Raw genomic sequence first — 13,287 nt, forward strand, 5'->3', positions numbered from 1 at the left:
TTCACCTTTAAAGGATTTCAATATGTTTTCTTCAACAAACTCATTTTAGAATACGCAATCTTCTACATTTCTCTAAATGAAAAATCTAAAAGGAATGAAAATATTCCAATTATACTTCACTTCAACAAATATCACAGTAAAATGAAATGTGTTTTCAAAAATTGTTTCCGAATTTTATGATTCAAACTCTGCAAATACATAAAAAATATCTTTCATATTTTCATTACATTCGAAATTTAAAATTTAAAATTAAAATACAAGAATATATTAAACAAAAATTGAATCATTTAGAAACATAATACCTCAAATTATAAATTCCATTTCTTAAAAAAAATATAACTTATTTGTACTATAAATTATATAAAATTTTAACACAAATCATATTATAAATAAATTAATAATATTTGGTCGTTAAATATAATTAACACATTTTAATCATTATTTAAATAAAAATTCAATTTTCTTCGAACATTTATCAGTCAATACACTCCAAATTTTTTTTTAAATAATCCTACTAATATCTTAGAATTTAAAAAGACTATTGATTCAATAAATTAGTCTTTAATAAGTTAATGATATGTTTTTGTTATATGTTGGAGTGTTTAATTTAAAAAAAAAATTATTGGGTTATAAAATATAGTTTTTTTCACAAAAGAAAATGAGTTAGTTAAATCAAGAGTAGGAAATTAAATTCAAGGTGGGCAGAAAGTGAGGAGTATATATATATTTTTCATTCAGGTTTCAAAAGCACAAATTTAAAAGACGAGTTAGTAGCGAGCCATCAATTTCTGGGTGAGAACGAGAAGAAAGCGAAGGCAATGGAAGAACTAAGGAAACTAGAACAAGTACATTCACTCATTACATTAATGGAGTCCCGCGGAATCTCCATGACTTCTTCATCTTCCTCCAATCGATTCATTGCCAATTTCGTTCTCCTTTTGGTACTTTCTCACTTAACTTAATCTCTGCTTGACGATCTAAATTCCTCATCCAATTTGAATTTTGAACATTTCAATTCCTCCAGTTCCCCAAGTAAAATATTATGTTTCTTGATTGTAGCTTGATTTAAAGGTGTTTATGAATCGTTGTACTTATGTGAGTTTTTTTGATAATTGAATTGTGTTTGTATGTTAGGTGCAACCATGTGGAGAGCTTGACTTTGACGATAAATTCGATTTGGTTTCTGAATACATGCCGAAGGTGAGTGCAAGCTAAACCATTGATGACTTTGATTGATATGACTCGTGGTCATCAACTTTTCTTTTGTTCTACAGTTTTCAGAAGAGTTTCTTGGCGATGTATCATTGCTGCTTGGCGATGGAGGTACTATATTCTCATGATTTTCTTTTCAAAGTACAACAATTGGGGATTGGGGATTTGGACCTCCCACCTCTAGGATGGAAGTTTATGTCAAATACAACTGAGCTAAGATTGCTTTGATATATATTCTTATGATCCAACTGAAATGTAGACGTTGATCAATAAACTAAGGAAAGTTGTGGAATGATTTTGTTTATTGGTGTTTGTTAGGGTATACATTGATGATTAATCTTGGAGAGAAATTTTATATGTTTGTTGCGGAGGCTGCCTTACTATTGATTGGTTGCTATGGTTTAATTTGTTTCAGACTACAGGGGAAAGGAGATGGAAAACACTTTACAGCCTTATTGTGACGATAAGCTGGATTTTGGTTTTTCCCAGAACTATTGTGGGGAAATGGCTATGGTTGGCTTGGATGCAATGCAGCGTGCAAATTCCACACTTGAAGATTTTGTAAGTGGATGGAATGGAATTTTTATTTTTGTTTTGAATTTTTGATTGAATATTAAAAATTTGGGGGCTTCAATTGACAAATACCTCTGATGGCATATGGTTAGTATCGGCAGCATATATGGTTCAGAACTGTAGATGGGCTGGGTTGGGTTGGTTCAGTTCATCCTTGCTGTCCCCTCTTTGTTCCAAAGTAAGGGGTTTCAAATTAGCTGGGTGCAGGAGTCTTTTGTAGCAATATTCCACTAGTAAATCAGTTGATGGAGAAAAGCTAAGGTTTTAGGTTAATGGGTCCTACTGAGGAACTTGGAGGTGCTCACCGACGAATTCAATTTCGCTGATTTTGTGACAGACTGCTGGTATTTCCTCTCCAACACATTGGAATCTCAGGTTTAGAAGTAAGAAGGAGACACTTGATTTGGCTAGGGTGTCCGTGTTTGACATGCTTTAGACACTTGTACACTCTGATACTTGCTGGACATGTATATTGGACACTTGTTATTGCAGTGAGTGGGTTAGTTACTACTTACTAGTTATACAAATTCCATAAAGGTCCAACATTGTTAGACATGTCTAGAACACTTAACTTTGAATAAATTTTGGGAGCAAAATGCATCAAATTCATTTTTTAAGCATATAAATGCATCAACTTTTTAACTTTGTATTTCCTTATATAAAAATGGTATATATTTTTAACAATGTATATTTTATAATGCTTTCCTAGACTTTTAAAAAATGAAGTGTCATGATGTTTTGTGTCGTGTCCTATGTGCATGTTGTATTCGTATCCATGCTTCTTAGTTTAGAAGGTGGTTACATGGAGTGAAAATTGAGAAGTGGTACAAAGTGTCAAAATTGAAGTTGGAATCGGTTAGATTTAAAAACATTGTCTTCAAAGAGGTTAATTTGTTCAATTGAGGAACTTTCTTTTTATTGATTTTTTCCTCTTCTTCTGGTCTAAACTGGGAAGGTTTTATTTATTTATTTATTTACGTGCTGTTGTAAGTCATTGTTAGAATTAATGGCCTTGGCCCAATGAAGGATTTACCCTAATTTCCTTTCCTTTTTTGTCATAAGCATGTTGCCTTTTATCTTCTCTCTTGTATCTTTTGTTAATATGAGAAATTAATAAAAAAGTCAATTGTGATTTATCTCCTGGTAATCGGGTTTCCACGTAACTCAGTGTCTACTTACTTTACCGCTCTTAACAACCATATCATGGGCTTGTTAGATGTCTTATCACCCCTCCCCATTTTGTAACCTCGGTTCTTGTTTTAATTCAGGTCTCAAGGCATACAATTACTGTCATGATTTTCTTTTTGGATTTTAGGCCTTTTTCCTTTAAAATAATTCTTTTATATCTAGAATCTTTTGGATTAGTGAACCTAGGCTATGACAGTTCTGCCATATAACAAGCTGACATTATAATTCATTTTGCAGTTCAGATCTTATTTCATGTTTCACGGAATGGATGCAAACAAACCTCAATCTGTATTCAAATACTTTCCCATTCTGTCATTTACGGAAAGTTACATATATCAGGTTATGTCCTACTCTTTTCTTTAGTTGTCTTTGGTGGAAAATTAGATGTGGAAAGGTTCAAGGATAATGTTGCAGTTAAGGAAAAAAAATAAATAAATAAAAGAGAAAGAGAGGGGCAGAAGAGAAAAAACTATTCAATGATTAATACGAATGTTGGAGGATGTTACATCAATTGTTTCTTATTAAGAAAAACACAAAGAAAGAAAGAAAGTAAGAAGAAATGAATTTGAATTTTGCTTCGGTCTCAACTTAAACAAGTATAGAAATTAGTGGGTGGAGTACATTTGAAGATCTTTTGCTAAAATGAACTTTGGCTGAATGAAGAAACTTCATCTGAGTGTGGTGTGAATATAAATACACATTTCTTGAAGTAGTACATCTATATAGAGGAGATCATTGATCAGTTGGTGTCAGTTTTGGGTTCAAATTGGTGCTAACTAGTTTTGAAGAGGTTCCATGTTTGGTGAATTGAACGAAAGAAGTACTGAAAGGAGAAGATTAAAAAGAAGAGAGGGAGAAGAAAAGAAGAAAGGGAGAAGAGAAGGAAGAGGAACAGAAGAAAGAAGAGATGAAACAAGAAAGAGAAGAGAAGAAAGATAAGAGGAGAAAAAAGAAAAAAGAAAAGAAGAAGAAAGGAGAAGAAGAAAATAAAGGTGGAGAAAGGAGACACGAGAATAGGAAAGAAGTTATTCCTAAGGAGCCGCAGCAACACATTGCCACACAACACACATTTATTTATTTGTTTATGTTTATTCTTTTTTTAAAAATCATATATTCGGTGGCTTTACCAACTGACCCAAATCGAAATGTATCATTAAGTCGACTTACTGAAGCTGGTTCTGTTGGTTTCAATCGGATGGCTTGCTTTTTCTTTTTTTAATGCTCATGCCCACTTCTATAACCCAATCATGTCTTTACAATGGTCTCAGTGACCTTGGGTTCTGTTTTGTTTGTGCTTATTGAATTTATCTTCGTGCTGCAGCTGGACACTTTGAATGAGAAGATAGTTTTGGGAGGCTTTGCTTTTGGAGAATCTCAGGTGTTAATAGAATACTGGATAAGATGAAACATGGCAATTAAGAACTTTTGCATTTAGCTGACAAACTTTCATATGATACTTCCACTGAGATTTAGGAAACAAATGAAAAGAGCACTAAGATTCTAAGTGCTATCAAATCTGATCCACTTCGACCTCTTATTAATCTCTTTAAATCACATGGCTTATTGACAGACAGGTCTGATGATTTGCTCCAAACCATGTTCTTTTCCACTTGAGAAGTTGGGGACTTACTTTGAATGGCAATATTGACTTTTTTGTTTGTTCCAATGCCTAGATTGGTCCATGAACTAAGAAGTGGAGAGGAGTATTGGGCCTTGGAAAGGGACCTATGTGGTGCATTGGCGAGCAATGGGAAGGTAGTTGTTGTAGTCTTAATTTATTTTTATTTATTTCATATAGGGACTCCTTGTGCTATTGCTGATCCCAACTATTTTGTTTAGGTCTCTATTGAAGATGTAATGCGGGCTATTCATCTGAAATCTTTTGATTATAGAGTGTTGAACCTTCTTTTGTATCAGTTGAGAGGACAGAAGGTAATTCTTTCTCATTTAATATTTCATTTTTTTAGCACAAGAATAATAGAGATAGGGGATAGAACCTTCCACCTCTAGGACAAGTCATGTCAATTACTGCTAAGCTAAGCTCTTGGGGGGTTGCTATGGAGTATTGGAGTGGGCTTTACCGCCCAATATTTCATTTTAGAAGCTTAATAATCTAACTTTTCGAGAAGTACTTGCTAAAGATGATACATTACCATATGTACTAGTCCTACCGAAAATATCTGGGGGATTCAAGTGGTTGAATTATAAACCTAATATGGATTTTGTTCTTGTGTTCTTTAGTACTTTTGTCAATATTCTGATCTAACAGTTTGTTACTATTTTTTCTTGTGTCAAGTTGTTAACTGATGTGTTAGCGTTGCAATTTGTTTTTGGTCTGTTATCCACCTTACTTTGTTAGTCTGATTGTGTCGTGCTGAAGTTTTTGTGAAGGTTAATGACTTGCACATGGAATTTCTATCAATCTCAGAATTGCTAGTTGAGATAGCTGACGATTTGTAAGTATTCTGCCCTCTCTCCTCCTGCTTCCAAGCACTCTGACCAATCGCCCATTTTGAGTTCTGCTAATAGCTTTGCTCGTCTCCTGAATTGATGTCTACTAATAATTAATTTGAATATATCATTTGGCAAGCACAACACTGGTTTCCCTTGATGCTGGGTTCACTCGTTGACCTTCTGTTAGGTTTGATTATGAGGTGAATTTACCGGTTCTCTAATTCATTTTCTGACCCATTTAGCTGCAATTAAAAGCTATGATCTTCATGTAGGATGATGTACTGGAGAATAATTTCAATATTCTGCGGATGTTTGTCCGGATGTATGGAGCTTCAGCTCCAACAGCGCTGGTGAGTGCTTGAGGTAGCTTTAATTTCATTTGATTTCTGAAGCAGCTCCAAATTACATAGAAGAGATTTGATGTTTGATCGGTTCAAATCACTTATCAAACGCTTAAAATTCAAAGATTAAATAAACACCAAGATCAAATTTCAAAGATTAAATTTGTAATTGAACCAAACATAATCCTTTTCAACAGATTACTCATGGTAACCGGCATATATAATACGGGTTGTACCGCATCTTTGATTCTTAATACTAAGTTCGTGCGGTAACCATTTTCAGGCAAAATATGTGAGCGAGGCTGAGGAAAAGTATGACAAACTATTAAAAGCTTTGGATCCTCATTTATCCTCACTTTACCAAAGGAGATGTGAAGAGGCCACTAAAGAAGGTAACTGGTTCAACATTTTAAAGAACAAATTCCTGAAATATGAAAGGCATATTTATTTTGACATGTAATCAGGTGGTAAGGTGTCAGCGCATCGGTTTGGATCGTGGAGTATCCCACCTTTGATACGAGATGAGGAGTCGTTTCGAGCATCTGTTATGTCAAATATTCAAACATAAAAGGAGATGTAACCTTAGTCTTCCTAAATAGGAGATTGTTGGTTCTACTAATCTTTATGCATTCTTTTTTTGAATTTTTTTTCTTTATATGAGTGGTAAGAAAGGATATATAAATATGGATAATGTTCGGAATGCACCTAAGTATTTACTTTTTATTCAAATAGGTCTACTATGTAGTTTAGAAAAGAATAATAAGAGATATCACATTTTGAAAAATGGCAAAACTGTTCTCTTTTGATTTTTAGCAAATGACATTTTTTTTATTAGCATGATATTTTATAAAATACCAAAATACCTACATTTTTGAACTATAGTTATTTCATCTATATAGGATAATTAATCTGCATTTACAAATCTTTAATTATTTTTAACGTGGTAAAGATATAGTAAACCATATCATAAACTCTTTCTAATATATATCGAATTGATTCAACTTTGTTCAATCTTATTAATTTCAAAATAACTAAATTATTAATTTCCATCTCGAATAATCTCTATCAATAGATTTTCTTTTAAGATAACCTTAATTAAATTTCAAAATAACAAAATTATTGTTTTTCAAAATGGAAGAATCTCACCTACGAATTTTATATCAAAATAACCATACAATTTTAAAGTTGTAATTTCGAAAAATAAGTAAAACCGCTTTTTGTAATTTTAAGACATGATTTATATAAATTTGAGGCTTCCAACTATAAGGTTGGTTTGAAATTTGAAGTATAACCCAACCTATTTTCCGTCATCGTTAAATTAAAAAAACTTGTGCAGATTCGGGGAATTGTAACCGCGGCCGCAACTGAAGCACCCATTAATGGCGGACGCTGATGGAGCTTCGTCGATCCCTAATTCTATTCCTTCTGATCCTTCAGACGCGAATCTCCAAAAGAAGCACGCTTCAGTCATCGAACGCCTAGCCATTCGCAATCAAACTCGCTTAGAGAATTCTATAACTCGCAGATCAGAATCCGATTCCTCTACCTCTTCCACTTCTTCCTTTCTCGTCCGCTTTTCCGACTCCAAGCGCGCCATCGAGTCGGCACTCGCCCAATGCCGCCTCACACCGCCGGACCCCGCTCAACTCAGATCTCACCTCGATGGGATATCCACCTCAATCTCCGACCTCGAGAAGCTCGTTGCCGAATCCTCTTACTCCTTGCCCTCATACGAGGTACGAGCTTCACTCAAATCCATTTCGGAATTGAAACAAGCCCTCGATAATTTAAATTCTGAGTTGCTACCTAAGAAGAAATTCTCATTCAAAAACAAAGCCACGAAGAAAGACCAAAAATCAGAGTCGAAAGATCCAGGGCTTGGAAATGCCGATTCTATGTTAACGAACAAGCAACAGCAAGCGAGTTATAACGCGCGGGATTCTCCAGGAATCAGAGACAAGGATGGAGAGATTCTGGTAAAGAATTTCAAGGGATCAGATATTGGGGAATTCACTATCTCGGGTCTTAGTTCTTGTGAGGTCAAGTTGATCGGTACTGTTAGGGCATTATTTATTCACAAACTAAGAAACTGCAAAGTTTATACGGGACCTGTAATGGGTTCAATTCTAATTGATGATGTTCAGGAATGTACATTTGCAATGGCCTCCCATCAAATCCGGATTCACAACGCTAAGAACAGCGATTTCTATCTCAGAGTCAGGAGTAGGCCGATCATTGAAGATAGTAGCAGCGTGCGATTCGCTCCGTATCGTGTGAGCTACGAAGGAATTGAAGAAGATCTCACAGATGCAAGCCTTGGCGTGGAGACAGGAAATTGGGAGAATGTAGATGATTTTCTTTGGTTGCGAGCCGTGCCGTCCCCGAACTGGTCGATTTTGCCGGAGGATGAGCGGATTGACACCATCAAAATCTCACTCACAGAAGGTTGAGCCTTTGAAAGTTAAGTTTTTCATCTCTACTTTTGATAAATCCCAAGTTTTCTTTCAAGGTTTTGTTTGGTTAATAGAGCAGTAGGATGCATCATAGAGAATTTCAAATAGTTGATTTTGCTGTGATTGTGTGTGTACAAAACTGGGAATCCTAGTAAATTCTCTCCCTTTCAATTGGTGATTTTTCAAAAAATATTTCTTGGGTTGGCTGTTTTTCTTGCTGCCTTTTCGGGAGTTGCTATAGCCGCTTGATAACTATGACTTGAGGAATATTATTGTCATTTTTTTTTCATACCATGAAGATTTAGACTAGTATGGTTATGAATGAAACATTGTCTCAAAATTGAATATTAGTTCTGGAAACATGATTCGTAGGCTTTCTGCTCCTGTGTGTATGCTTAGTCTCAAATTTTGATGTACTATGATGAGTAAAAGTATTGGAGAGAGTTCTTTAAAGGGTTGATCATAAGCACAACTGATATATGTCCCGAGAGTTTTCATCTAATGAATGCTTATGGAAGATTTGGTAATTGCATCGAACAAATTAGATGTCATGTTTTGTTCTTGAATTTGAAGCTAGAATTGCATGTCAACCATCGTGAGTTGATCTAGTAGTAAAAAAGGAGATAGATTTTCGATAACTAAGAGTCATGAGTTCAATTCATGGTGGTCAGCTACTTAAGAATTAATTTTCTATAAGTTTCGTTGACATCTAAATGTTATAGGGTCAAGCAAGTTGCCACTTGAGATTAGTTAAGATGCACGCAAGCTCGTTCGGACGCTCACAGTTATAAAAAAGAAGCTAGAATTGCATGTCTTAGAACATTGATATCTACCTAGCCATTTAATGCTTAGCTTAGCTACTAGATTTGCAATTGGATAAGTTGCCTTTTTTCTTTTATAAAAGAGAGCAACAATTTCAATGATAAATGAAAGAAGGGAGTAAAAACTTCAAGTACCTCATATGTAAGTTATGATGAAGTTTGATTGAAAATGAAGAAAGATGAGCTATAAAGAAGAGGAAACATTCTTGAAAATGTTGTCATTTCGTTCTCTTCAAGATGCCAGAAGATCATAGATAGATTATGGATATAGAAAGCGACACCGACCAGCCCAAAGTTTACCAAAGAGAACCAAAACCAAGATGCAAAGGACAATGCACATTTTAGTGGCAAGAAATAGTCTCAAATGATGCTTTAGCAGCATCCTTGACTATAGAGCCAATGAGGTTCAGGTTCATCATATTTTAGTTGATGAAGGAAGTTCACCAAAAGGCAGTAGCCTCGCTTGATCCTCCATGCCCCCCAATGGAAGCCTCCTTTAGGTTTATCCTCAACAATTCTTACCATAGCTTTCGTGATCGGATTCCAAATTTGAGCCAAAGCTTTGGTGCAACCCTCAAAATATTGTATAAAGCAACATATTCATTTGTCGGCTTATTCGTTTGCTAACAAGTATCCATCGGTATGCCATCCTGCCTAAAAAATAAGGAAACGTATGCCTCAAATGGCGATCATCGCTTTACAGTCGTCATCAACGTCCACCACTTACTTCACACAATTCATGTTGTTACTTATGATGTAAATTTGAGTTGAAATGTTAAATATTCTATTATTCTTTTTATTGATATACACATTCTATAAAGTTTTGGTACTATCTCTGAAGTAAGTTTTGTACCTAATCTTAAATTTTTTGGTGAAGTATTTGTCATGCGAGAGTTTTGAGTGAACTTGATGGATATATAAACAATATTATTTGAGCATTAAAATAAGGACAAATTACAAATTTGAGTTTCTTCCATTTCTAAAACGAAACTTGTTTTATATCTAGGTCGAGCCTTGTTGAGTAGAAACCTAGCAATGCAAGCAACTAACTAGTCAAAATGAGTTTAGTTTAGTTATATTGGTATCACATCTGTCCCTCGTCCCCCCACAGTTCTTGAATTCAAAAAATAACAAAATAAAAAGCATGGTTAGAGTGACATCATCTCATTCTTTTTCTTTTAGGAAAAGAATTTCCTAATAGCCCTAACAAGTACAATCCATTTGTATAGATTAAATTTCCTAATTTCAAGTCTTATTATTATTATTATTTTTAACAAAAAGAACAAATTGGGGTATTTTATTGAAAACAAATTAATAAAAAAATTTAGGATTTTTTTCCCTTTCGTCCCTTTCCCTTTCCCTTTCCTTTTATTTAATAATTAGCATTACATAATTGATAAAAATAATATACTCCTAAGAACTCAAAACATAAATTAGGAAATTTACTCATGAACTCAATCAACAAACCAAACCAATCAAAGTTGAATCGACAATAAAATATGTAGACAAAGATGCAAAAGATAAAACATGTGAAGAAAAAGTGTCAAACAATATCTTGAATCTACATTACAAAACCAAATGAATTTTTAATGCAATAATTTTCATTTATTAGCTCAGAAAGAGTATCCAAACACATTTAAGGTCCAACTTAAAAGAAGAAGAAAAAACAACTCAACCAAAATAGAAATGCAATTGGTATTGTGGAAAGTTGGATAAAAAGGGACATTGGCAATTTAGATAAACAAAAAACAAAAACATTTCTGTTTCCAAGTGGGAAGCCACCATTTTCTTCCTTTAATTTTTTTGAAAAATTAGTAAAATAAAATAAAACATCTAAGTAGACTTCCTCTATATGAACTTAAATTTTGAGTTCTTGAAGAAAGTGGGAAGAAAAAACAAAACATAGAGAGAAAGAAAAGTAGAATATGGGAAGGTCTCCATCATCATCATCATCATCATCATCATCATCTTCTTCTTCTTCTTCTTGTGATGAAATTGGCCTCAAAATAGGTCCTTGGACTCTTGAAGAAGATGATAAACTTGTTTCTTTTATTACAAAACATGACCATGACAACTTACGATCGAACTCTACCTAAATTTTTGCAAGTAATTCATACACATATAAACTCTCTTACGATGCACTCTGTCGATCCCTCTCTATCTTCTACATTCACCGTTATCTTTTCGGTGACCGGAAACGCATAATTCCTTGGCTGCTGTACTTGCTATATTTTCTTCGTCTTCGTCGGCTAATAAATGCGGTGGAATGTTCATTCTCCATTTGATGAGTACTTGTTTTCCATTCTTCAAGCATCCACAGCCCACTCATTGGAATCAATCCCCGCCATTGCCAAAGCTTCTAAAGAAACCGTCATGGTTAATAAGAAATCGGAGGTTTGATGATTTGGGAATAATATTGAGAGATTAATTGGGTTGATTTCTTGAATGTGATGAATGATAAATATACAAACATATATATAAACATGAAATCTGAAGAGCTAGAGGATGTGGGTTTTTGTGAAAAAGGTTGAATAATTAAGTTCACGAGTTTCATAAGAATCGAAATATTGGAAAAAGTTAATTCAAATTTGAGAACACAAATTTAGGGTTTGAATGGTCTTGGCTTGGTAAACAATTAAAATGGTGTTTTGGTACGCCAATCTTGAAAAATAAACTTATTATAAAGTCGTCAGTTCGAAGTGACAATATGGGAGGATCATTTAGGATGGTTTACATGCATGAATGACATTCTTAGGGTTATTCGAGAAATTGTTCAATGCCTTCTGATTTTTCATCGTCGGATGTATATGTGTGTTAGAAGTATCTTCGATTTATATCGATCATTTTGTATGCAAATTCAAATATAGCAATCATGCCATATAGCATAATGCAACAAATTTTAGATGTAGTTTTCTTAGATTTATAGAAGTTATCTACCAAATGAGAGAGCCAATCACAAATAAATTTTGTTATATTTGTAATTCATTAAAAACGTTACAATGTACTTAATTATTAGCTCTAAAAGTATTATACATTGTAATTATCTTTAAGTTTATTTTTTGAGCAAATGAAAATAAAATAAAATAAAATAAAAAAAAAGAATAATAAATGAGTTCAATCCAAAAAAAGAAAAAAAGAATTAGTAGTTTTAATTTTAAAATGACTAATATTGCTGGTGTACTTAAAAGTATGATTATCGTTCTTTTAATTTCAAAGAGACAGAGAGTAGATATCGTCTTTATAGAGAAAAGAAACATACGTGCACAGAAAAGATGGATTATTAATTTGTTTTGTGACAAAGAATGCATGCCCTGATTTGGATTTAATTAACGAGATCAATATGATCGTAGAAAAATATCCAAAGTCACAAATGCTCCTACAAAGATATACTATCCAATCGAACGTTTATTATGAATCAATCACATTATTGTAGATCTAGCTTATATTTTGGTTAAATTATTATATTTTTATTCAGGTTAATTACAATTAATTTATTGCCTAAGCTTAAACTTTCGTAATTAACATCCTTAATAAACACTTACAATAATAGAAAAAAGAAACTTGAAGTATATTTCAACAAATCTTTTCTTATTATTCTCAACAAACATAACATATACACTTCAACTTTCGTAATTAACATCCTTAATTCTATATTCTAAAAGAATGTAAATAAAAACAACATATCAACTTTTTCTTCAACTCACTAATAATCAAACAATGAATACAGTAAAATTGGAAGCAAAATATCCACCAAATTTGCTACATCTTGGATCTTTGTGCACTAATTATCTTCATTGGTCATCACCATCAAAAACCCTAAAATAGTTCTAACTATTATTCTCACTGAATTCATCCCATTAGAAGCCCTTTTCTCTATGACTTTGCTTAGACTATAAAAAATCCCCAAAATGCGATGGGCGCCATCAGCTTTCCAATCTCTCCGACGCCATCCCCCGAAGGACCCATCAACGCGAAAGCAATAGTTACTAATAGTACTCGTTACATATTCACCATCCTCGTCATCTTCTTCATCGGCTAATAAATGTGGTGGAACAACGTCGATCTCGTTTCTTTCCCATTCTTGAGCGTCCATACCCCACTCATTGGAATCAATCCCAGCCATTGCCAAAGCTTCCAAAGAAACCGACATGGAAAACCCCTATAGTACAGAAGTGTGTACTTTGTTAACAAAGATAGATATATAGATATGTTTTTTTGGGAATTTTTGTAGAGAGCTGAGGTTAG

At 33.7% G+C, this 13,287-nt stretch overlaps 3 protein-coding genes across 5 annotated transcripts; 2 read left to right on the plus strand and 1 right to left on the minus strand.

Annotated features, from left to right (window-relative positions):
* Positions 1 to 743: 743 nt before the first annotated feature.
* On the plus strand, positions 744 to 6,497 carry LOC103494428 (uncharacterized). Of its 3 annotated transcripts, none has more exons than XM_051087251.1 (14): positions 744 to 941; positions 1,135 to 1,200; positions 1,275 to 1,323; positions 1,628 to 1,773; positions 3,211 to 3,312; positions 4,295 to 4,351; positions 4,447 to 4,547; positions 4,647 to 4,728; positions 4,813 to 4,905; positions 5,365 to 5,429; positions 5,564 to 5,627; positions 5,700 to 5,777; positions 6,052 to 6,160; positions 6,233 to 6,497. In XM_051087251.1, the coding sequence occupies exons 1-11, from the start codon at positions 819 to 821 to the stop codon at positions 5,601 to 5,603; spliced, it is 924 nt and encodes a 307-aa protein (XP_050943208.1). In that variant the 5' UTR covers positions 744 to 818; the 3' UTR covers positions 5,604 to 5,627; positions 5,700 to 5,777; positions 6,052 to 6,160; positions 6,233 to 6,497. The 3 variants fall into 3 exon arrangements, with proteins under 3 accessions (XP_050943208.1, XP_050943210.1, XP_050943209.1); XM_051087253.1 differs by having other exon boundaries at positions 745 to 941; positions 5,354 to 5,429; XM_051087252.1 differs by having other exon boundaries at positions 745 to 941; positions 5,354 to 5,627.
* A 504-nt stretch (positions 6,498 to 7,001) lies between these two features.
* On the plus strand, positions 7,002 to 9,882 carry LOC103494429 (tubulin-folding cofactor C). The gene has a single exon (XM_008455593.3). It carries the CDS (start codon positions 7,148 to 7,150, stop codon positions 8,216 to 8,218), a length of 1,071 nt encoding a protein of 356 aa, XP_008453815.2. The 5' UTR covers positions 7,002 to 7,147; the 3' UTR covers positions 8,219 to 9,882.
* Positions 9,883 to 12,666: 2,784 nt separating this feature from the next.
* On the minus strand, positions 12,667 to 13,287 carry LOC127150187 (uncharacterized). The gene has a single exon (XM_051087255.1). It carries the CDS (start codon positions 13,190 to 13,192, stop codon positions 12,824 to 12,826), a length of 369 nt encoding a protein of 122 aa, XP_050943212.1. The 5' UTR covers positions 13,193 to 13,287; the 3' UTR covers positions 12,667 to 12,823.

Source organism: Cucumis melo, chromosome 7 (genome assembly GCF_025177605.1).
Source record: "Cucumis melo cultivar AY chromosome 7, USDA_Cmelo_AY_1.0, whole genome shotgun sequence".
Taxonomy (NCBI): domain Eukaryota; kingdom Viridiplantae; phylum Streptophyta; class Magnoliopsida; order Cucurbitales; family Cucurbitaceae; genus Cucumis; species Cucumis melo.